The sequence below is a fragment of the Odontesthes bonariensis genome, chromosome 20 (assembly GCF_027942865.1).
Source record: "Odontesthes bonariensis isolate fOdoBon6 chromosome 20, fOdoBon6.hap1, whole genome shotgun sequence".
Taxonomy (NCBI): Eukaryota; Metazoa; Chordata; class Actinopteri; order Atheriniformes; family Atherinopsidae; genus Odontesthes; species Odontesthes bonariensis.
The window spans coordinates 793,015-816,859 of record NC_134525.1 but is presented as its reverse complement, the minus strand read 5'-3'; the positions used below and the strand labels follow the sequence as shown (position 1 = coordinate 816,859).

The 23,845-nt window shown below is 40.7% G+C and overlaps 2 protein-coding genes across 2 annotated transcripts in view; both read right to left on the bottom strand.

The window, feature by feature from the left end:
* LOC142370210 (uncharacterized) overlaps positions 1-23,845 on the bottom strand; it is a 78,232-nt gene that overhangs the window by 23,493 nt on the left and 30,894 nt on the right. The window contains exon 12 of the mRNA XM_075452689.1: positions 9,689-9,862. Within this exon, the coding sequence (XP_075308804.1) occupies positions 9,689-9,862 (174 nt within the window). The remainder of the gene's footprint in view (positions 1-9,688; positions 9,863-23,845) is intronic.
* LOC142370436 (ribonuclease inhibitor-like) lies at positions 1,882-9,020 on the bottom strand. The gene is made up of 5 exons (XM_075453014.1): positions 9,008-9,020; positions 8,681-8,774; positions 8,300-8,473; positions 3,915-4,088; positions 1,882-2,180 (listed from the first exon to the last, which is right to left on the bottom strand). The coding sequence occupies exons 1-5, from the start codon at positions 9,018-9,020 to the stop codon at positions 1,985-1,987; spliced, it is 651 nt and encodes a 216-aa protein (XP_075309129.1). The 3' UTR covers positions 1,882-1,984.

Sequence of the window (23,845 nt, the reverse complement as noted above, 5' to 3'; positions counted from 1 at the left end):
AAAGAAAGAAATGAAAAATATTACAATTAGAATGAATGTCTTGAACTTTTGTGGGATTCTCTTATACTTTCTGATAATGTTCTGTGCTTACGTGGTGAAATGAAAACTTAGAGATCTGCAAACTGTCTGAGATCTTCTGATTACATCTTTAAAAGTATGGAAATAAATTCAAGTTCACTTCTGAAAATCCAAGTAAGCTTTTATTTAGGGAACATTGTGGAAGCACTGAAACCACTTTAGCTGAAACCCCTAAAAAGGAACCAACTCAACACGGTTAATGACAGTTTTATAAATCCTCTCATCATCTGATGCAGTTACATTTGGAATAATTAAGGTGGAATGAAAGTCAGTTCCCACTGAAGCCCTCAGTTAAGTCCTGATGGACTGGAGAGGCTCACAGGTAAAAATGGCTGCCTGATTATGTTGTAAAATGGGGGAACAAACAGCTCTATGACAATATTCTCAATCTGGAACCATCTTTAGAGGCCAGTTGTTGCCAGATTAAAATACACGTTGACTTGAACCTGCACAACACAATTAGCTGAACGGGTGTCACATTTTTCTGAATAGTGAACTTTTAAAGTTTTCAATAAAGCTTTGTACAGCAAATATGTATCTATATCATTAGAATGAGAGTTATGCAGAAAAAACAACATGAATAAGCTCGATGCCTTCAATGTGAACACCTGAGGTGTTGAAACACTTAGTAATCTTCAGTTATAAACTGCCTCCATCTGGTGATCCTAGATTCAGTTATAAAGGAAATATGAGAGCATTTTAAATGAATAAAGATCATTCTTTTCCCTGTTCTCTGTCCTCACCTCACACTCCTCTGGCCCACCCGGCTCTGCTCCCCCCTCTTAGGGTCATTGATGATAATGGGGAGAGTGTTACACCAGCTTTTGTGTCTTTAGAGTCAGTTACTTTGTATGAAAATACGTTGCACACTTACAGTTGTCTTCTTTTAAGACAAAAAAAGAAGGAATTATGCCTTTTCCCTGCTCCTGATACTTTGTTTTTCTTGGAATGTTCTGATACAAACCAGAGAGAAGAACACATTGTTCAATGTCAGTGGATGAAGAAGGATGATTTGGTGCTGAAAACAGTCAGGATTTGGACTAAACCGTTGCTTTAGAAACAGAAATATGTTGCTTTCATGAAACACTTTAAGTTTCTTGTTATTAGATGTGAGGTTGAAGAGATTGATCTGAGAAAAGAAAGTGAGAGGGACGGAGGGGGGGTGCCTGGAGCCTGAAGGCCAACATCTGTGCTGCTCCACCACGTTCCACTGGAGACCCAGTGGGAGAAATCTCAATGTGTGCTACCAAAGCTGAATGCTATCATTTTCATTCAGCTCCACATTCAGTCCCACATGGGAACAGAATTACTAATAAAGAATAAAAGGAACTTGGTGGTTTGGTGGTAGCTTGGCATTCTCTCTGTGTGGCCTATAAACTTGGCGTTGTTATAAATTTGGAGTTAATGCAAAAACCCTTTTTGCTGCAGGACTTTTCCACTTTTAGCTAATTTATCATTTAAATAAATTAAGTGGAGCAAAAAGGTCCAAACTGAAAGAGATTTCCTTTAAATTATCAGTGGGAGAAGCTTTCTGGCTGCGTTTTGTCATCATGAATGAATCTGACTGAAGAGAACTGCTGCTGTGATGAAAGCTGCTTTCTAACCAAGTCACAGATTGTTCATTTCCAACAGAGTTGGAGGGGAGTTTGTTAGTATCAGCTGATTAACGGGCTTTTGGAGTTTTGCTGCTCCAAACTGTTGTTGTTGTTTCAGCCAGAAATATTCACCAACTCTGGAGCTCTGGAAGCATCAGCCAGTGATTCTAGATTTGTTTCTGTCTGACAGATTCACTGTTTTCTTATTATTTAATAAATCATCATTTCATCAACTAAAGCCCTGAAGAAGAAAACAGACTTTACCATGAAGACCAGCACAACTTTCACATCATATTAATCTGAACAAACAACTAAAACATGGTGTCTGACCTCAGAGTCTTCAGTCCACAGTGAGGACTCTGCAGAAAGCTGCTCAGCTCCTTCGCTGCAGAGTCTCTGATGGTGTTCCCGCTCAGGTCCAGTTCTGTCAGATGGGAGGAGGGGTTGGACTTCAGAGCAGAGACCACAGAAGCACAGCTGCTCTCTGACAAACTGCAGCTCCCCAATCTGAATAAAGAATAAAACATGTGAGCTGAAGCCAACAGGATGCAGGTTAAAACAGTCCAACAGAACAAGTGAAAAAGAGCTCTCATTAATATTAATGACAACATGCTGCTGCTTCAATAAAGACGGAGTGACTTCAGCTCTTACACTCTGCCAGCTCCACCAGTGGCTCCATCCATACAAACTCATGTTGTGCAGCCAAATGATTCAAGTTTCAAAGAAAACAAACATGTCAGGAGCAACTTTGGAGCAAATGGGAACAAACTGATAGAAATGGAGATCAGGTTCACTGTTTTATTGAAGGTTAAAGGCACACAAACATGGTGCAGTGATGTTTAATGGAATCATGGAATCAAACTTCTTTAAAGAGTGGACAGCAGCAGAACTTGTTACTGTGACTTGTTGTGTTTGAATATTTCAGTCAGGCCAAACATTACAGAGCCTTAGAAAAGTGTTGGAAGCATCCAGAGGTGGACTGATTGATCAGTTTGGCTGATTAATGGATGCTGATGGACGCTTTGACTAACTATCAGAATCAGTGCAGTTTGAGGCTGATGGTTGGGAGACCTCCCCCATCTCCAGCAGGAAGCTACAAAGCTGAAGTCAAGAGGAGTCAGAGTGTTCAGTTCAGTGTTTCCATTCAGTCTTTAAACATCACAGCTTCCATCAGAGTCACATGATTTAGCAGCAGACAGAAACACAGCCGGCAGCAGCTCAGCTTAGAGACTCATCTTCAGGAAATCCAAACACTGGACTAATGAGCAGATCAGTACAGATGCTCGCTACCAAAGCTGCTTCTACATGAGTTTAACTGGCCCAAATATGACTTTTTCCATCAGTTGAGACTGAAAGTCAAGTCTCATTCTGTAAAAAGAAATTTCATTCAAAGTTAAAGCAGATGAGTTTACTTTGATGTTATTTGATTGTAGATTATTTGATGCATTTCTCATTTCAAATCTGATTTTATGTGTTTTTTCGTGTTTGAATTTTTTTCCTTCAGTTTCAGATTTTAATTTTCAGATTTTTCTGATTTTTAAAATTGAAAAAAAGTTTTGAACTTGACAGAAAGTTTCTGAATGTGAAAACATCTGAAATATGAGCAGATATACTAAAGTGGAAATAAAAAACTGAATGAAATTGACTCTGAAAGTGAAATAAAATCCTGCTGCACTTTTTTCATGTTAAACCATTTTTTAGTTTCTCAGAGAAACAGATGAAAACAGCTCCAATAAAGCCAGCAGGGGAACAGAACAGCATGTATCTGCAGAGATGAAGCAGTCCCTGCCTCCCTCCTGCATGGCTGCTCAGTAATAATCAGTGAAATTATCAGTGGGAGAAGCTTTCTGGCTGCGTTTTGTCATCATGAATGAATCTGACTGAAGAGAACTGCTGCTGTGATGAAAGCTGTTTTCTAACCAAGTCAAAGATTGTTCATTTCCAACAGAGTTGGAGGGGAGTTTGTTAGTATCAGCTGATTAACGGGCTTTTGGAGTTTTGCTGCTCCAAACTGTTGTTGTTGTTTCAGACAGAAATATTCACCAACTCTGGAGCTCTGGAAGCATCAGCCAGTGATTCTAGATTTGTTTCTGTCTGACAGATTCACTGTTTTCTTATTATTTAATAAATCATCATTTCATCAACTAAAGCCCTGAAGAAGAAAACAGACTTTACCATGAAGACCAGCACAACTTTCACATCATATTAATCTGAACAAACAACTAAAACATGGTGTCTGACCTCAGAGTCTTCAGTCCACAGTGAGGACTCTGCAGAAAGCTGCTCAGCTCCTTCGCTGCAGAGTCTCTGATGGTGTTCCTGCTCAGGTTCAGTTCTGTCAGATGGGAGGGGTTGGACTTCAGAGCAGAGAACAGAGAAGCACAGCTGATCTCTGACAACCTGCAGCTCCCCAATCTGAATAAAGAATAAAACATGTGAGCTGAAGCCAACAGGATGCAGGTTAAAACAGTCCAACAGAACAAGTGAAAAAGAGCTCTCATTAATATTAATGACAACATGCTGCTGCTTCAATAAAGACGGAGTGACTTCAGCTCTTACACTCTGCCAGCTCCACCAGTGGCTCCATCCATACAAACTCATGTTGTGCAGCCAAATGATTCAAGTTTCAAAGAAAACAAACATGTCAGGAGCAACTTTGGAGCAAATGGGAACAAACTGATAGAAATAAAGATCAGGTTCAGTGTTTTATTGAATGTTAATGTAACACGAGTAAAAATCTGTAGTGTATACATCATTTTACTCAATTATATTTTTCAACCGAGTGATTCATCCTGTTTACACAATCTTTGTTTTCCCCCGTGCTCTGCGTACCGGTCACGTGACCGTAGCCAGCCAATTAGCCGGCTATATTACCTCAGTCAGGAAGTGCCGGGAAATACGAGAGAAGCCTTGATTTGTTTGCTGCAGGTACGCTATTAACTTGTTTTACTTTGTTCTTCACTTTTATTGAGCATTGATCTCTTATACTATGCATTACCTAATCGTAGGAGCCGAGCTACCATGTCCCAAAGTGCTGTATAGGAGTGTTGGTTTAACAAAACGCGTGGAATTGGTAAGCTTTGCATTTGTTTGCATCTTAGCTTAGCATTAGCCGCTCCCTGTGTTTTAATGGGTCCGGTTAGCATTGTTAACACTTATGCCAACTTTCTACACTTATTTTTGCACTTATTATGATCTAAATTTAATCCCGATCATGTTGATTTGGACAATACATCGATATAATACTGTTTAACTATTTCTAGGTACATTGTGGCACTTTTAGCCTTAACATTGTGTCATATTGACTGTTTCCAAGCATTAGCACTTTAGGTGCTGTCTGCTATCAAACTTTTAAATGTATTGAATGTGTATTAGCACTATGCACTTTCTAATTGAATGTAAATTATTTTATTAAGCATTTAGTCAATGTCTTAATTTAATGCAGAATCTTATGTGCAATAGTAATTTATACAAATGATTTATTACATTATGACTTGCATATTGACTAACTTTATTTTGTGTACACATGGATTGATTATGATAGATTACAAGTTATTTATTATTGTAATTTATATATAGACAGACAATTTGTATTGAGTGGTCCTGTTTCTATTATACAGACCAGGTCCCTGATGGCGAGCTAAAAGAAACCTGAACTAGCCTCTGAGCTCAACCGACTTGCACCTACCTCCATGGGCTGGTAGGAGGCTCTTGCAGCAAACTTGCCCCCTCTCACACCTTACACTCCGTTCTACAGCCCCAACACACAAACACGCACTTCCCTCACGAACCCTTCCCTTGGATTTTGGGCTTGTATGAACAGTTTTGCTCCTTCAGAGCTGTGCAAAGGCTGGACTTTTTGGCATGTGGTTTCACGCCACAGCCACATGTTGTTGAACATTTACACCATTATTTATTTGCAATTATACGTTGGCTTTTGTTTTGTCTAGTGAACTGACTATCTATTATGAATGGCCATTTCATTCATTTATTCAATGATTCTAAATGTTTACTGTTGTTTTGTCTTGTGTTGTCTCAATACATGGTACCTTTCATTTGCAACCTATCTCCAGTCTCGTCTCCTCTCTCCTTGAGTAGAATCTAACCTTCTGATACTAGCCTGGGTATACATATCAGCCATACGTTATTATTACAATACATATTTTACTAACGTATATGCTACATTAAAGGCACAAAACCATGGTGCAGTGATGTTTAATGGAATCATGGAATCAAACTTCTTTAAAGAGTGGACAGCAGCAGAACTTGTTACTGTGACTTGTTGTGTTTGAATATTTCAGTCAGGCCAAACATTACAGAGCCTTAGGAAAGTGTTGGAAGCATCCAGAGGTGGACTGATTGATCAGTTTGGCTGATTAATGGATGCTGATGGACGCTTTGACTAACTATCAGAATCAGTGCAGTTTGAGGCTGATGGTTGGGAGACCTCCCCATCTCCAGCAGGAAGCTACAAAGCTGAAGTCAAGAGGAGTCAGAGTGTTCAGTTCAGTGTTTCCATTCAGTCTTTAAACATCCCAGCTTCCATCAGAGTCACATGATTTAGCAGCAGACAGAAACACAGCCGGCAGCAGCTCAGCTTAGAGACTCATCTTCAGGAAATCCAAACACTGGACTAATGAGCAGATCAGTACAGATGCTCGCTACCAAAGCTGCTTCTACATGAGTTTAACTGGCCCAAATATGACTTTTTCCATCAGTTGAGACTGAAAGTCAAGTCTCATTCTGTAAAAAGAAATTTCATTCAAAGTTAAAACACATGATTTTACTTTGATGTTATTTGATTGTAGATTATTTGATGCATTTCTCATTTCAAATCTGATTTTATGTGTTTTTTCGTGTTTGAATTTTTTTCCTTCAGTTTCAGATTTTAATTTTCAGATTTTTCTGATTTTTAAAATTGAAAAAAAGTTTTGAACTTGACAGAAAGTTTCTGAATGTGAAAACATCTGAAATATGAGCAGATATACTTAAGTGGAAATAAAAAACTGAATGAAATTGACTCTGAAAGTGAAATAAAATCCTGCTGCACTTTTTTCATGTTGAAAACCATTTTTTAGTTTCTCAGAGAAACTGATGAAGCTTCATGTTCCTGATCTGCTGTTTTTCAGCCTACATTCACACACGTTATTCACAGAAACTCAATGTTCTCCTCATAAATGAATGAAACAGATGAAAACAGCTCCAATAAAGCCAGCAGGGGAACAGAACAGCATGTATCTGCAGAGATGAAGCAGTCCCTGCCTCCCTCCTGCATGGCTGCTCAGTAATAATCAGTGAAATTATCAGTGGGAGAAGCTTTCTGGCTGCGTTTTGTCATCATGAATGAATCTGACTGAAGAGAACTGCTGCTGTGATGAAAGCTGTTTTCTAACCAAGTCACAGATTGTTCATTTCCAACAGAGTTGGAGGGGAGTTTGTTAGTATCAGCTGATTAACGGGCTTTTGGAGTTTTGCTGCTCCAAACTCTTGTTGTTGTTTCAGACAGAAATATTCACCAACTCTGGAGCTCTGGAAGCATCAGCCAGTGATTCTAGATTTGTTTCTGTCTGACAGATTCACTGTTTTCTTATTATTTAATAAATCATCATTTCATCAACTAAAGCCCTGAAGAAGAAAACAGACTTTACCATGAAGACCAGCACAACTTTCACATCATATTAATCTGAACAAACAACTAAAACATGGTGTCTGACCTCAGAGTCTTCAGTCCACAGTGTGGACTCTGCAGAAAGCTGCTCAGCTCCTTCGCTAAAGAGTCACTGATGGTGTTCCAGCTCAGGTCCAGTTCTGTCAGATGGGAGGGGTTGGACTTCAGAGCAGAGAACAGAGAAGCCCAGCTGATCTCTGACAACCTGCAGCGCTCCAATCTGAATAAAGAATAAAACATGTGAGCTGAAGCCACAGCTCCGTGGTTGTGGCTGAAAGTTCAATTTCACGGAGCTCGGATTCAACATTCATTTTACATTGGTTGTAGATTTTTGGAACGGCCACTTGATTAAAATCTGTTGGGGATGGTATTTTGTAACGTTTGTCCAGCGTCCGAAGCATTTTCTGACAGTTTGTGACGGTGTGCACGGGCAGCATGTGGTATGTGACAGCATCTGTAAGGTCTTTGTGCCGGGTGGACGTGGACTCGTATGGCGTAACGCTACTGAACGCATCGGCGATCAAACTTTGCTTGGGCTTCACTTCTCCGCCGTCTCTCTCAGTGCTGTACACTCTTGATGCAGCGGTGGAGTTGTTTCATCACCAATTTTTGGTGATGTCAGAGAAGTAGGACTTTCTGGCATTCCTCAGTTGTAAATTATAAGAGTGAAGTTTCTCTTTATAGATGTTATAATGAAGCTGGAGATTTGTTTTTCTCCATCTTTAGGACTGCAGGATGCTGAGACTTTGTTCCATCTTCTCATCCAACACATCTCATTATGATGCTGATCCTCTGCTGCATGTTCAGATGCTTAGGAGAAAAAACACTGAAAAACAGACTCACTGTGATGGTCCTCAGTGTGGATCAGTATAACATCAGTCTAATGTGTAAAGTTTAGTGGCAACACAGCTTTCACATCACATTAATGTTGGAACACAACTAAAAGGTGGCGTCTGACCTCAGAGTCTTCAGTCTGCAGAGTGGACTTCCCAGAAAACCACACAGCTGTTTCACTTCTGAATCCTTTATGGTGTTCTCACTCAGGTCCAGTTCTGTCAGGTTGGAGGGGTCGGACTCCAAAGCCGAGGCCAGAGGAGCACAGCTGATCTCTGACAAACTGCAGTGCTCAAATCTGAATGAAACACAAAAACATGTCGAAAAAATGGAATCAGATGAGCTTTTATATCTTTGCAGGCCTTAAATATTAGTGTCAGCATCAAAGAATGATTCAATGTGTTTTCTTACATTTGATGAACTAGAAATTATAAATGAAGATGCAGGAGAATAAATTGTGTCTGGAAACATGAAGACCTCCAACAGTTCCATCCAGTGAACTGACCTCAGAGTCTTCAGTTTGTAGTCTGGACTCTCCACAAGATCAGACAGTTGCTTCGCTGCTGATTCCTGCAGGTAGTTGTACCTCAGGTCCAGTTCTGTCAGATGGGAGGGGTTAGATTTCAGAGCTGAGACCAGAGAAGCACAGCTGACGTCTGACAACCCGCAGCACTGCAATCTGAATAAAGAAGAAAGCATGTGAGCTGAAGCCAGCAGGATGCAGGTTAAAACAGTCCAACAGAACAAGTGAAAAAGAGCTCAAACGTTACAGTTTATGAGGGCAGTGTTCAATTTAATCACCTAATTTGCACGTGATGAGTGAGAGTAGTACTGTGTGGCAGCATCTTAGATTACACAACTTGAACATGTTTACAAGTGCTTTTGTCCCTTTTTTTTTATTTTTTTTAATTTTCTGTTTATTGGAATTTTTCACATTTTTACATACATGAACATTACACACTGAACATTGCTTTACACAGAACTTTCACTTGGGAGCCGTTATTCTAATCAATTTCTGACTTATCTGGTATAAGTAGGTTATTCTCTATTTGTTGTCACTATCTTTCGCCTTAAATATTGTCCATTTCCTCCATTTGTGCCTGCTGAAGTCTCAGTCGATGCGTCAGTTTTTGTCCTTTTTTGATCATTTTCTTCATTCTTGTACACAAATATGAACACAGCTATTCCAAATAATGAACTTTTTTGATGATTTTTGTCTTTTTATCCCCATAAAAACAACAGAAAACCAGTAAAAGCCTTTACATCCTAAGTCTTTGATGTAAACACTTCCACAAAGCCACATCAGCTAATGGCTGTCACAGATATGCTGTTTTATTTCATTCAGTTTATCATCAATTTTCCCAAAGATTTTCAATGGGAAGACACCTTTATTTGGGGGGGGGGGGGGGGGGGTCATCTATATGGATCTTTAAACGTCTTATATCTACCATTTAATGTCAGCACAGCTTACATCATATTCATGTGAACACACAGCTAAAAGATGGTGTCTGACCTCAGAGTCTTCAGGCCACAGTGTGGACTCTGCAGAAAGCTGCACAGCTGCTTCACTCCTGAGTCCTGCAGCATGTTCCTGCTCAGGTCCAGTTCTGTCAGATGGGAGGGGTTGGACTTCAGAGCTGAGACCAGAGAAGCACAGCTGACCTCTGACAGCCCGCAGCCTTCCAATCTAAATGAAGAATATATTGTTATAAATTGGCTTTATTCTTAGACTTTATGTATTCATATTCTGTAGTTCACTAAATAATCTATGTTCCTAGTTTGTACGGTACACTCTGCTCATACAACGCAATGTATGTCCAAGACTTTAAGATGACGTAGCGGGATAAAATAACTGGGTCAGATAAAGCGTCTCTTAGGACAGATAGGTCTGGTGCAGTAGATGCACGCCTGAAACAACACACACACACACACTCACATCGCTTATCACATCCAAAGAACATGACGAAGACGGTGGATGGCCTGCTCAAATCACTATTAAATGTTCAATGATACGTTGTCAAGTGTAGGTACAACCTCTGAGATAAAGGTGAACATAAATATGAAATGTTTCTGGATATCGGGACTTGGTCGGACGGATTTCATGCGAGAACTCTGTCTCTCCGAGTCTGCGCTGATACTTGACTTGTGACCACCAATGAATACTTTGTTTAACTTCAGACTTCTCCAGCTTGTTCTTGGGCTTCCAATAAAAGAATCGGGCTAACAATATCATGTTGATCAATTCTAATCAAATATGTCTTCCATGTGTACTTTAAAATGTAGAAGAGCTTTTAAAAAGTCAGCGATTCTCACAGTGAAACACACACAATGAGCAGAAAACAGCTCCTCCTTTAAAATAGAACAATAGAATTTATTAAAGTTGGCACAATGATTAAATCAATGGTGCTTCCATCAATAAACACTATTGTGGACTAAGCTAGTCCTATGTACAAAATAAATAACTGAGAAAGCCAGCAGGTTAAACGCCATCTACTGGTGAAAGGCAGTAACGCAGCTGAACAGGTCAGGGCATGTTCAGCCACACAGAGAGCAGCAGACCAGCAAGTGAGCAGACTGTGTGAAGCTGCATGGACTTTCTCTGGTTTTCTTCCCTTGTGAGCGTTCTTGAGGACATGTAAGTGCTTTCTACTTCTTAGTCATGGATATGTTGACCATTTATTCCAGTTTGTGTTACATGGGAGTATTTTGTGTGGTTACTTTGATATGTGAGGCTCCAATGCTGTTCAGCATGCTTTGCATCTGCTAACTTTATGTTGCAATTTGTACAGTTTCCTCCACCAATTATATTGCATTTCTGTTGTTGTGTTATGCTTAAGTAACAGTTTGTACATAAGTGAGGGATAGTACTGGTAAACTTTAAATCATTTGGCAGTTTATTTATGAATGTTTATTCTGATTTAACCGTTGAATGATATTCTGAGCAGATTTTCTGATACATTTTATTGCTTTTCTATATATTTCCAGACCGCACACATACATATGTTGTACAATGATGTTAAAGTTCAACAACATTCATTAAATATATACTTTTATTATATATTTATTATATACTTCCTGCTTCTGAAGAGTGCAGACGTGTCTCTGCTTCCTCCTGCTGCTTACTGCTTTATTCGCTTTTAAATCATTCTACTTCTTTTCACAAGTCTTGGATATAATTTTATTCTTTTTCTTTTAATTGTATATTTGTAAACGGTATTAGCCCTCCTGCTTACAAAGAGAATCGGACAGAACAATGGGCCTCATGCAAGAACATTTTCGTATTTTTATTCTAAATTTCTCTCACTTTTTTCGTAAGAAGGTCTCGTACGAACACGCCACGTCAGATTCAACAAACGCTCTTATCTTCGGAAAAAGTGTGTAAACGACCTGCGTAAATGATGAATCCCACTCGTGCGTATCTTAAGTTCACGTGCACGAGGATAGTAGATTTGCATACTCCACGCCCGAAATGATACCATATAAGGAGCTGTGCTTCCTCTCTCCTGTTTCAGGAAGTGTTGAGTGTTGAGTCATGAGAATGACATCAAGGCGCAAAAAGAACAACTTTACGGGCTCTGAGATTAAAGTTCTGCTTTCAGAGATCCAAAAAGAAAAATCTGTCATTTTAGCAGTGTCAGTAGTGGACGGGACCTGCTAAAGTGAAGAAATGGGAAGCAATTACGAGTGCTGTTAATACCATGTCACCGAAATAAAAATAAAAAAAGTTTTTTTATGAAAATGGCTTAAAAAAACGTCTCGCCATGGGCAGGTGCACGATGACTGCAACTAAAGCCGTGCAATCAGTTGTTGCCTCATCATGATGGCTCTTTGATGGGATGGTCCATGAGGGGGGTCTTCTGGCATCACGCCTTCTGGTCTGCCTGGGCTGGTTCAGGTGGAGACCCTCGTTCATGGCAATATTGCGCCATGAACGAGGTATCGAGACACACCCACCTGCAGCTGCTCTGTGCGCTCCATGACAGCAGAGGGGCTTTGATGCGTATATGTGTCTCGTGCTCCAATTATGATTGGCAGTCCAGCCACTTAACTGGATGAAAGTCCCTCTTAATCTGCACTTGTTGGACAGCGGTGTATGGGAATCTGATGTACCATGGGTGATAAACTGATGAGAGCTTTGATGACCAAGGGGAGCGCACGACTCACAGAGGACTGGGACACCCCCGATCTGTCTCCAATCTCCCTCTGAAAGGTTCCAGTGGCCAAAAATCCAAGGGTGGTGAGGACCTGGGCGTGTGGTGGAATTGGGTTTGATCGGCGTTTGATCGGCGTTTGATCGGCGTGTTTCTCTCTGGAGTTGTGGCTCTAGCAAGCTGCATATTTGTAGCAATCTAAATCGCGATCTCAGCCGTCTGTCTCCACGGTCTATTCCAAGAGCCTGACGCGCTAAAGACATCAAAAAGTAGCAAGTCAGCCGCTGGTTACGCTTCCCGTTATATACAGATTCAAATTAACCTTCGATTAGTGCATATTTTAAGTCAAACAGAATAATGTCAGCATCATTGTTGGGTATAATGTATATATTTATTTATGTTTTCTTCAAAGTAATTAAATATACAATCCATTAGTCAAGCAAACGTGATCTGAATAACAGCGGACTATTTTACGAAACTCCTACGACAGGTCTGGATCACTCGTAAATTCTGTTCGTACCTGAAAGAAAGCGTAAAATACGAAAAGATTGGTGAATGCGCAAATTCTCTTAAATCACTCGTACGGACGATTTAAGAACAAATCTGTGCGTACGGACGGTTCTTGCATGAGGCCCAATGTCTCCTAACCCTGCAGTATCAGTGAGCTGCACACAGTGTGAGCTACTCTTAGCGAAGGTAGCACAGCTCGAGAAGAGGATTGAAACGCTGCAAGACATTCGTAACAGCGAGGAATTTATTGACTCTATTATAGCTCCTGCGCAGGCTGTGGAGCCTTCATGTGCCAAAGGACTAACTCAGATCTTTCTACACGGGATCACAGCTGATGTGGAATCTCACACTGCAGCCCTGGCTGACACACTTCCCTGGATCTGTCCAAATGACTCTGGAATATCTGGTGAAGCTCCCAAACCAGACAGTCCGACTGATATCTCCCACTGGAACAGTGTTGGTGCCAAACCCAAATCATCAACCCCAGCCAGGATCTGGTCTCATGTTGTCCGTCGCAGAGGTAAATCCAGCACCAAACCTAAACCTCCAGCACTCACTCCGCCACCTGAAGTTCTATTGCACAATAGATACGATCCATTGACTCAAAATAGAGTGTGTGATGATGAATGTAACCCAAACATGAAGACAAACAAAATAAATGGCCCCAAACCTCAGCCTAGGGCTAACCAGATCATCAGGAGAAGCCCAAATCCCACAACCAAGGTGAGGACTACAGAAGCGATCGACACCTCCACACAAAAAGGAATAGACACCATTCTGATCGGGGACTCTATAACACAGCATGTCAGAATGGCAAAGACGGAAAATATAACTTTTTCTGATACATCAGTCAGGGAACTGATAGATATTTTGCCGACCATTCTGTCTACTCATCCAGATGGCACGAGGATCATTGTCCACACAGGGTCTTTTGATATTCTGAGAAGGAAGACTGGCTCTGAGATCCTGAAGAAAGACTTTTCTCTGCTGTTGGAGAGACTGTGTCACTATGGAGCACACCGGGTCTCCATTTCTGGCCCCATTCCTACTGTGGGTAAAGGAATTGAACTTTTCAGCAGACTTCTTGGCCTACACACATGGTTGTCAAATGCATGCATCGCCCATGGGATTAAGTTCGTTGATAACTTTAATATCTTTTGGAACTGTAAGGAGCGTTTCAGACCTGATGGCGTGCATCCCAATCGAACTGGATGCAGATTACTTGGTGCACATTTACGTCATGCTGTTGGGACGGCAAACCCAAACATGACTGTACAGATTAGACTGAAGGACACAGCAGCGAGGCAAACAACCCCCCCCCCCCTCACCAGACCCTTTACTCCACATCACCCAAGGTCTCAAAAGGATGTCCCTATCCCAGCCAGGACTCCAGCGACCACCATCAACCGAGAAACGCAGGGCACCCCCTCCTCCTCCTCTTACATCATCTGTCCTGGCAGAGCAGGACACAGGGGGGGGTGCAGGATGTTCAAGGAGCAGCACAACACCCAGAGTTCAAAACAAAGATAGCACTGTTCAAACCAAAGATACCATGCCATGATGTGTTCAGGGCAGGGGCGTCGAGAGACCTGGTCATTCGGGGCTTCAGCCCCGAATCTCTCTGGACTGACATAGACCAATAAAAGAAGCGGGAGAGTATTTATTTTATGTTTGCATCGGTAAAGTTTAATGTTCCTGTTGCATTTGAATGCACCACACAGTTCGTATGACCCCACGTGGGGAGTGCCTCAACAGCCAATCAGGGGCTACGCAGGCCACGTTCAGCCTCTCAGCTCGGAGGTGACCTGCAGGCGCGCGAGTTTTACGTTATTTTCTGACCTTAACCAGAGAAGTAAAGCGCAGCTACTTGTGAAAAGGACAGAAAAAGGAGAAAAATCCCGAGAAAGTCAGAGCACATACCGATTGGAAGTCCGGAGACAAGTACGTCGGTAGGACGAGTCAGTTATCAAAATAAAGGCTTGTTAACGCTTACCGTCGTCCATGCTAATGCTAGCTCTGTGTCTAACAGGCGAACACTCACCTGTCACCTGTAGAGCCGCTGCAAGCTCTGTGGCTAACAGGCTAACCACTCACCTGTCATCTGTAGAGCCGCTGCAAGCTCCGATATCGGCGTACTTTGAAATACAGAGAGCAACGGTGAGAAACTTGTCTTTTTAGCTGCTCTGAGGCTATTTTTCTGTTGTTTCTCGGTGTGCTAAAGAAAGCTGTGGTGATATAAAAGTCTATGAGAGTGAACTGAGGTTGTTAATGGTGTGATATTTTGGAACTTGTGTGTATTGAGTCTTTTATTTTATGCCGATATATATAGACATATATTTAAGGGGAAGTTGTTTTGTTTTCCTAATGCCAATTTAAAAGGAAAAAGAAAGCAATTTGATATGTCATGATGAATGTAAAAGAATATTTCGCTATAATCGTCCTGTTGATTAAAAGCCAACAAGGCTTTTTTAATTAACACCCCCTTTTTTAATTTTTTTTCCCGGGGGAGAAACCCCCGGACCCCCGTTAAAAATTATTTTCATGTCTGGGCTACAGCCCCGAATGTTTGCTCAAGCTACAGACGCCCCTGGTTCAGGGTCCCTGCTATAGAAGTCCGACTTCTGACAGCTGTTCTGAGAACAAGCTGGGGCCCAATAGGATTCCTGTTTTAGTTAGTAAAAGAAGGAATCGAAAACAGTCAACCTGCTGGGTGAATCTATCTAATCTGTTATCGGTACCACGTACAACTCAGAATACAACAGAGACCAGTGTAAACTCCACAAAGCTAGCCTTACTTAATATTAGATCTCTGTCCAATAAGTCACTGTTAGTTAATGACTTCATCATTTCACACAATTTAGATTTTCTTTTTCTGACAGAAACATGGTTAACAGAGAGCACAAGTGCTACTGTTCTTAATGAAGCAGCTCCCCCAAACTTTAGTTTTATGGATAAATGCCGAAATGGTAAGAAAGGTGGGGGGGAGGCTGCCTTATTTAAAGATACATTCCAGTGTAAAGAGATCTCATTTGGTGATTTCAGTTCTTTTGAATATCCTAGTTTTATTTTAAAGGGTGTTCCTAAAATCCTGTTCTTAATCATTTACAGATCTCCAGGATACTGTGCAAGTTTTATTGATAATTTTTCTGAATTATTGTCTGTTATTTCGACTGATTTTAACCATTTCATCTTGACTGGGGATTTTAACATTCACATAGATAATATGACGGATGGTACTGCCAAAGAATTTTCTTCTGTGCTGGACATGTTTGGTTTGTGGCAGCATGTAACAGAACCAACCCACCTTCGAGGTCACATTCTGGACCTGCTCATTTCTAAAGGTGTTGATATTTCTTCTGTTGTGGTTACTGATTTGGCCTTGTCTGACCATGTTTGTATTTTATTTGATTTACATATTACTCAGAATGTTCAAACAACCAGCTTCTCAGTTAAGAAGAGGTATATCAATGAGAAAGCAAGTGCTTAGTTTAGGGAGGCCATAGCTATGTTACCAACAATGAGTGCAGAGTCGGTTGAAGGAATGCTGGATCATTTTAACTTGAAAATGTTTAATGTAATGGAAGCTGTTGCACCGATAAGAATCAAGAGCACCTTGATCAAACAGAAAACCCCATGGAGAAACACCACTACGGTCAAAAATCTGAAAAGAGAATGCAGGAAAGCTGAACGTAAATGGAGGAAAACAAAGCTTCAGATTCACTATGAGCTATACAAAGAAAGCCTGCGTAGTTATAACAATGAGCTGTGCAAGGCCAGACAGCTGCATTTATCTGAAATCATTAATAAGAATGTCAACAAGTCTCGAACTCTGTTTGCTATGGTTGAAAAACTCACAAATCCTCCTAAACAGTCAAACCCAGACCTCCTCTCCACTGAGAAATGCAATGAATTTGCCAACTTTTTTAGCCAAAAAATCAAAACAATTAGACAAAACATTCACGCATCACAGACAAACAAGAAAACTAATCCGTGTCTAAAACCTAGAAATAACTCTGACTATGTCACAATTTAATATTGTTAATTTAAAAATCCTAGAGGAAGCAGTTCGGCAGCTGAAATCAACAACTTGTTCTCTGGACATAATACCATCCGACTTTTTAAAAACTGTTTTTACCTCAGTAGAAAGTGATCTCCTACAAATAGTTAACAGCTCACTGGCATCAGGCATTTTTCCCAAGTCACTAAAGACAGCTGCCATTAAGCCACTCCTAAAGAAGAGAACTCTAGACGCCTCTATGATGAACAACTACAGACCTGTCTCTAATCTCTCTTTTATATCCAAGATTATTGAGAAAGTTGTATTTAACCAGCTCAACGACTTTCTGAATGAAAGTGGAAGTCTTGATAACTTTCAATCAGGCTTCAGACGTCATCACAGCACTGAAACAGCTCTGGTCAAAGTGTTAAACGACATCAGGTTGAATACTGATTCTGGTAATGTTTCAGTCCTGGTTCTGTTGGACCTCAGCGCTGCGTTTGATACTGTAGATCACAGAATCCTGCTGCACAGGCTGGAAAACTGGGTTGGACTTTCCGGAACGGTCCTTAACTGGTTCAGGTCCTACTTAGAAGGCCGGAGTTATTTTGTTACTATTGGCAGCTATGAATCTGAGCGAGTGGCCATGACTTGTGGAGTCCCCCAGGGGTCAATTCTTGGACCTCTTCTGTTTAACTTGTATATGCTCCCTTTGGGTCAGATATTGCAAAATTTTAACATCAATTATCACAGTTATGCAAACGATACACAACTTTATGTGTCTCTGTCACCATGGCGACTGCAGCCCAGCAGACGTACTGTGTCAGTGTCTGGAGGAAGTAAACACCTGGATGAGAGAGAATTTTCTACAATTAAATGAAGACAAAACTGAGATCATTCTGTTTGGTAGCAAAGAGAAGAGGGTCAGCGTTGGTAAATATCTTGAGACTCGGGACCTTATAATCACTGACCAAGCTCGTAACCTCGGAGTGTTGATAGACTCAGATCTGACTTTCAGCAGCCACATCAAAGCTGTCACCAAGGCAGCTTTTTACCACCTCAGAAACATCAACAGAATTAAAGGTTTCCTCTCCCAAAAAGACCAGGAGAAACTCATCCATGCATTCATCTCCAGCAGACTCCATCACTGTAACGCCCTTTTAACTGGACTTCCCAAAAAGAGCATTAAACATCTGCAGCTCATCCAGAACGCTGCTGCTGGAGTTTTAACCCGGACTAAGAGATCTGAACACATCACAGCAGCTTTGAAATCTTTACACTTAGGCCATACGCTAGCTTTTCTAGCGTGTCATCCCGTTCCAGTATTCTGGGTAATAAAATCTGTTTATATATTCTAGAAGTATATCACCCCATCTCGCTTACATAAAGTTTCCACACGCAGAATACCTGCAGTTTTTCTGCATTTGGACTCTGAATTTCGAACTAACTTCCCCTCCACGGCATGATACAATCGGGTGTGTAAAGCGTTACCGACCCTGTCACGTGCTAGTTCTGACCAATCAGCGATTGCGAGTACTAATTTATGACGCAAGTGAGTCGGTTTGATTGTAAACAAAGATGGCGGCGCCCAGCAAGCGGCGGCGTGGATCGCCTGATAAAGATGAAAATCCTGCTTGCTGCATGCACATATTAGATCATTGTATCGAGAATACCTGTGTAAAAACTAGAGCTAGATGGGACACCTTCAGAAAAATCGCCAAAGACTGGATATCGCTGAAAGGGAGAGAGTGCAATGCCGTGTTGTCGATCGCACACACATTGGATAGGGAGTACAATGAACTGGAAACGCTGCCCCACTACCATCCTTCCTGTTACAAACGATTTACAGATAAACGACAAATGTTCTACGCCAGACAAAGACAGCATCAAAAGCAACAATCAGCTGGTGAGTACATTATTATTGTTGCGATCTCGGTGTGGCTAGCCTTCACAGCTGAACACAGATCTCTATATATTCTAGCCTAGCCCTACTTACTTTACCATTTTTGTTTTATTTTTTACTACTAGCATGACTAGGCCTAGTAGGCCTACTAGTAACTAGGCCTGCATCATCATCATGCTACCAGATTACATTCATTGCATGTGTATCTGTCTATATAGGCCTTAAAGGCGGTAGGCAATCCATGTACATGATGTATGTGTTGTGCCACATGCCATGGCTAGTCTGATTTTATTTTTGAATAATTGTAAAAATCTTATTTAGCTTGCCACACTAAGAAAGTCCTTCTGTAAAATGTAAAACAGGACAATGTAATACTAAACGGTGCTCATGTAAATCTTCTAACCTTAAATGTACCGAGTTGTGTGGGTGCCGGAACTGTCAAAATGTTTCTGGAGCAGCTAGTCAAGAAGACATTCTGTCTAGTGATGGTAGTGATGATGATGATTATACAATCTAGTCTGAAGAAATTGAGACATTTGACTTTGACCAATTGACATGTGACCATCATTGACATTTATAATCATGCCTTGTTTGGCCTAGTACAATGTACACATTTTTATTTTGATAACTATAGAATATACATGTATGTAATGTATTTTGGCAATTTGTTATTATTCTGTTCATATAATCTAAACCTGATATGTTATAATATGAAAAATTAGGTCCTGTTGTGCACTTGTTTCAATAGCACTGTGTTGGAAACTATGCTGCTGTTGAAATAAGATTTCTTCACAACAATATGCTCATATCCTCCTAATATTTCATATTCTGAACATATGTGGGAATGTCCATATGGATCTGAAAGTTGAAGTGTTTAGCTTCTATTGCTTTTTGAGATAATTGCAGTTATAGATGCTATTGGAGGCCAAAAATCCAAAAATTTCATGCATTTTCCAAATAAGTTTAATTCAGAACCACTGCTCCAATCCGGCCAATATTTCAGGGACTGAATATTTGTGGAACCCCTCACAGATCTGCCAAGTCTGAAATGTGTGGTTTTATTACTTTTTGAGATAATTGCAGTTAAAATGCTACTGGAGGCCAAAAATCCGAAAATTTCATGCATTTTCCAAATAAGTTTAATTCAGAACCACTGCTCCAATCCGGCCAATATTTCAGGGACTGAATATTTGTGGAACCCCTCACAGATCTGCCAAGTCTGAAATGTGTGGTTTTATTACTTTTTGAGATAATCGGAGTCAAAGTTGCTATTAGAGGCTAAAATGTCTATTTTTTCATGAATTACCCAACTTCGAAAGACGATTACTCACTAACTGCAGGATGCCCGCTTGTGGAACTTTTTTTCAAAGAAGCTGAACTATTTTACTTCATAAAAACCAAAACAAAAAGTATTACCCGTAATGCTGGAACGGAAGTCACTTTATAGCCACTTTCTGAGAGCTAGCCTATGGCCTAACTGGCTTCCAGTCAGTTACAGAATAGATTTTAAAAGCCTGCTGATGGTTTACATCTGTGATCTGTTCAGAGAACATAAAGCCAGCAGAGCTCTTAGATCCAAGGACTCAGGTCAGCTGGTCCAGTCCAGAGTCCAGACTAAACATGGAGAAGCAGCATTTAGCTGTTATGCTGCAAACAAGTGGAACAAACTGCCAGTGGAGATTAAACTTTCACCAGATGGAGACATTTTTAAATCCAGGTTAAAGACATTTCTTTTCTCATGTGTCTATGCATGAAATCTGCACGCTATCTTTGAACTTATCTAGACTGTTGCCTGTTTTTAAATTAATTTAAATGATTTTATTTGTTTCTCTTTATATTCTTTTATGTATTTTTAATGCTTCTTGCACTCCCTGCTGCAATGCTTTTATTTTATGTGAAGCACTTTGAATTGTTCTGTATATGAAATGTGCTATATAAATAAATTTGATTTGATTTGATTAAAGAAGACACATCAGATCTCTCTGTCCAAGTGGCTTGATTCTCTAATCGGAATCATAGTCCATAATCCACCGCCTCAACCAGCAATCCTTCTTTCTGAGTCTCGCCCCTCAAACATAACTAACAATGAAAAACACAGATGCAACCCTGAGGTTCCCAAACTATACAAAACACAGTCTGACCGATACAAGCCGGGCCTTCAGCTGATCCAAAATGCTGCAGCCAGAGTTCTGATGAGATCTAACAGCAGAGATCACATTTCTCCAGTTTTTCATGTTTAAAACTGGAAAAAACAAGACACTCACTTCAACATTCTGCTGTTCAATTTCAAATCATATGGGGTCCTTTCCTGGATGCCTTTCAAAATGTAGAAGGTAATATCTCATGTGCATTCACTTTTATTCATGTGTACTACTCCCTCATGTCAGGTGTGCAGATGTAGGGCAGTGCCCAGGGTGGGAATGAATGGGATTATGTTGAAGGGGTTGTTTTATGTATGGATATTCCCTTTGTTTGATTGTTTGGTCTTTCTATAATCTGGTTTAAGTGTGTGGGTTAGTTACCCCATGTGTATGATTAATCTGTACCCATTTTTATCTTTTCTTTTTTCCTTTATAGAAGAATAAAATCTCAATAAAAAGAAATATTGTTGCTGCCTGAACCTCCAAAGCCAACACTAAGAGCTTGTTTTAAAGACTCCAGCATGCTTATGTTAAATGTTCCCAAGCAGCACTGGCACATCCATGTTAGCAGACATATCATTACTTAACCCTCATACCTGATTTAAAACACAACTTAATTTCTGAAAAGGGACATTTTTGTCCCCTTTTAAAACGACCTAAAAACATCATATGTTAATATTTGTTTCCGCTTTTTTTTTCGTAGATCTTTTATTCCACTTCAGTTCTGATCATAACTACCAAGTTTTCAATTATTTTCAAAAATTTAACCCTTTAAATACTGGTTTATATGACGTAAACGCCAATTTCTGTAAAAAAAAAACCTCACAAAAACTGCTATATTTTCAATATATAGAATGCAAAGTGGAATTGTTGAGGGGGGATAATTATGGTCTGGGATAAGTCAATGATCAGCAACAACATTGATTTTTAGGGATTTTTAATTTTTTTGCTATGGCTGATTTTTAAAAAAACTCCTTAATTTCTGAAAAGGGACATTTTTGTCCCCTTTTAAAACGACCTAAAAACATCATATATTAATATTTTTTTCCACTTTTTTTTCATAAATCTTTTATTCCACTTCAGTTCTGATTATAACTACCAAGTTTTCAATTATTTTCAAAAAAATCAACCCTTTAGATGCCAATTTGAACTTTTTAGCCCAATTTTGAAGCCTTTAGGTGCCAGTATTTTCAAAATATGGAATGCAGAGTGGAATTATTGAGTAGGGATAATTATGGTCTGGGATATGTCAATGATTAGCAACAACATTGATTTTTAGGGATTTTTAATTTTTTTGTTATGCCTGATTTAAAAAAAAAAACTCCTTAATTTCTGAAAAGGGCCATTTTTGTCCCCTTCTAAAATGATCCCCAAAATACCATATATTAATATTTTTTTCCACTTTTTTTTTCAGAAATCTTTTCTTCCACTTCAGTTCTGATCATAAGCAACAAGTTTTCAATTATTTTCAAAAAATTAACCCTTTAAATACCAGTGTATTGAGGTAAACACCAATTTCTGTTAAAAAACGCACACAGAAACTGCTGTATTTTCAATATATGCAATGCAAAGTGAAATATTCTATGGGGGATTATTAGGTCTGGCATATGTCATTGATGAGCTAAAACATCAGTTTTATCAGCTTTTTAGTTTTTCTGCAATGGCAGATTACAGAAACGGCTTCCATAGACATCCATTATAATGAATACAGCATTAGTCTATGGCACACACACACGCGCAGTCCAGGATTATTTGGGGTTTTCGGTGCTCATCCTCGCTGACCACTGGGTCCCTGTGCGCTGTGCTGAGGAGGAGAACATTTTCCACCTCTTCGGCACATATGACATGCGATATGCAGATTACAGAAAGTGTGTGTTGCAGTGAAGGCCAATGTTGAGGAGCGCACAGGTCTGTGGCTCGCCTGCAGATGGACTGGGGGAAGCTCAGGCTTATTCCTTCTAATGGTCCCAACCATGGCGAGTTTTCATTTGAGCAGATCTTCATTCCAATACTTGAAGATAGCAATTTAGCTTATTATTTATATATTATTATTTAGCTTATTAGCCCACGACGTAGGCCGATACATTTTAACACAGCGTCTAAAGCTCGCCACTCCCAAACCCTTCATCGGTAAAACGGCTGATGTACGACCGTACTGAAACATTCATATCATTCATATCTTAGATGTCTTTGGAAGGCTATGAGCTGCGCACGTCACAGGCAACCCACACTTTGATGCCATATTTTGGGGGTTTGCTGGGGATATACTGCTGAAACGCGCAGCGACCCTGAAAGGCCTTCAGCTGCTCATCAATGCAGACTTCTCTGCCCGGGGTGAAGAGGCGGGCGAGTCGGCTCTCCCACTTCTCCCAGAGAGCTGCAATCGGAGCCAGTTTGCCCTCTCGCTGTCGATGGGGTCGTGTCAGCTGGTCATCAAACAAGGGATTCAAATCTTGTGTGTGCCATGGTTTGCCTGAACATGGCCCATCCAGTGCATCCCACAGACTGAGGGTGCTCTCACCTCGTGAGTGATGCACCGCGGCGAGGATGAGCGGCCCGAGGAAGGCCCGCAGCTCTCCTTTGTTGGTGTCCCTTCAGGCCTCTGTGGTGCGTCTGCCTTCCAGGTTGGTGAATTGAATGATCAGCTCCATCAGCTCATCAGTCAGAAAAAGATCCCAGGTGGGCTTCACATCGGTTATGCGGGCGCATGCGTAGGTGGTCGGTCCAGGGCGAGCACAGGGTGCAGGCAGGTATCGGAGGGTGTTGGCGTGGTAGTCAGACCAGGACATCTTGCCATTTCTTGACACCCACAGAATATCCAGGCCAGCAGTCTCATCAGTTTCATCCTCCGTGCTGTTATAATCAGAGCTGCTGGAGGGAGGGTGAGTTCGCATTCTTCTGAGAAGGATGAATAGAGAGAGTCGCTGTGCCCTGGTCTGAGGACTTCCTCCACGGCTTGGGCAACGCT

Bases quoted from the DNA above. Each gene is read 5' to 3' on its own strand.
- LOC142370436 (XM_075453014.1), bottom strand. The intron at 8,474-8,680 runs GTCAGTTCACTG...TGTTTCATTCAG, and splicing joins TACAAACTGAAGACTCTGAG to ATTTGAGCACTGCAGTTTGT. The intron at 2,181-3,914 runs GTCAGACACCAT...TTCTTTATTCAG, and splicing joins TGTGGACTGAAGACTCTGAG to ATTGGGGAGCTGCAGTTTGT.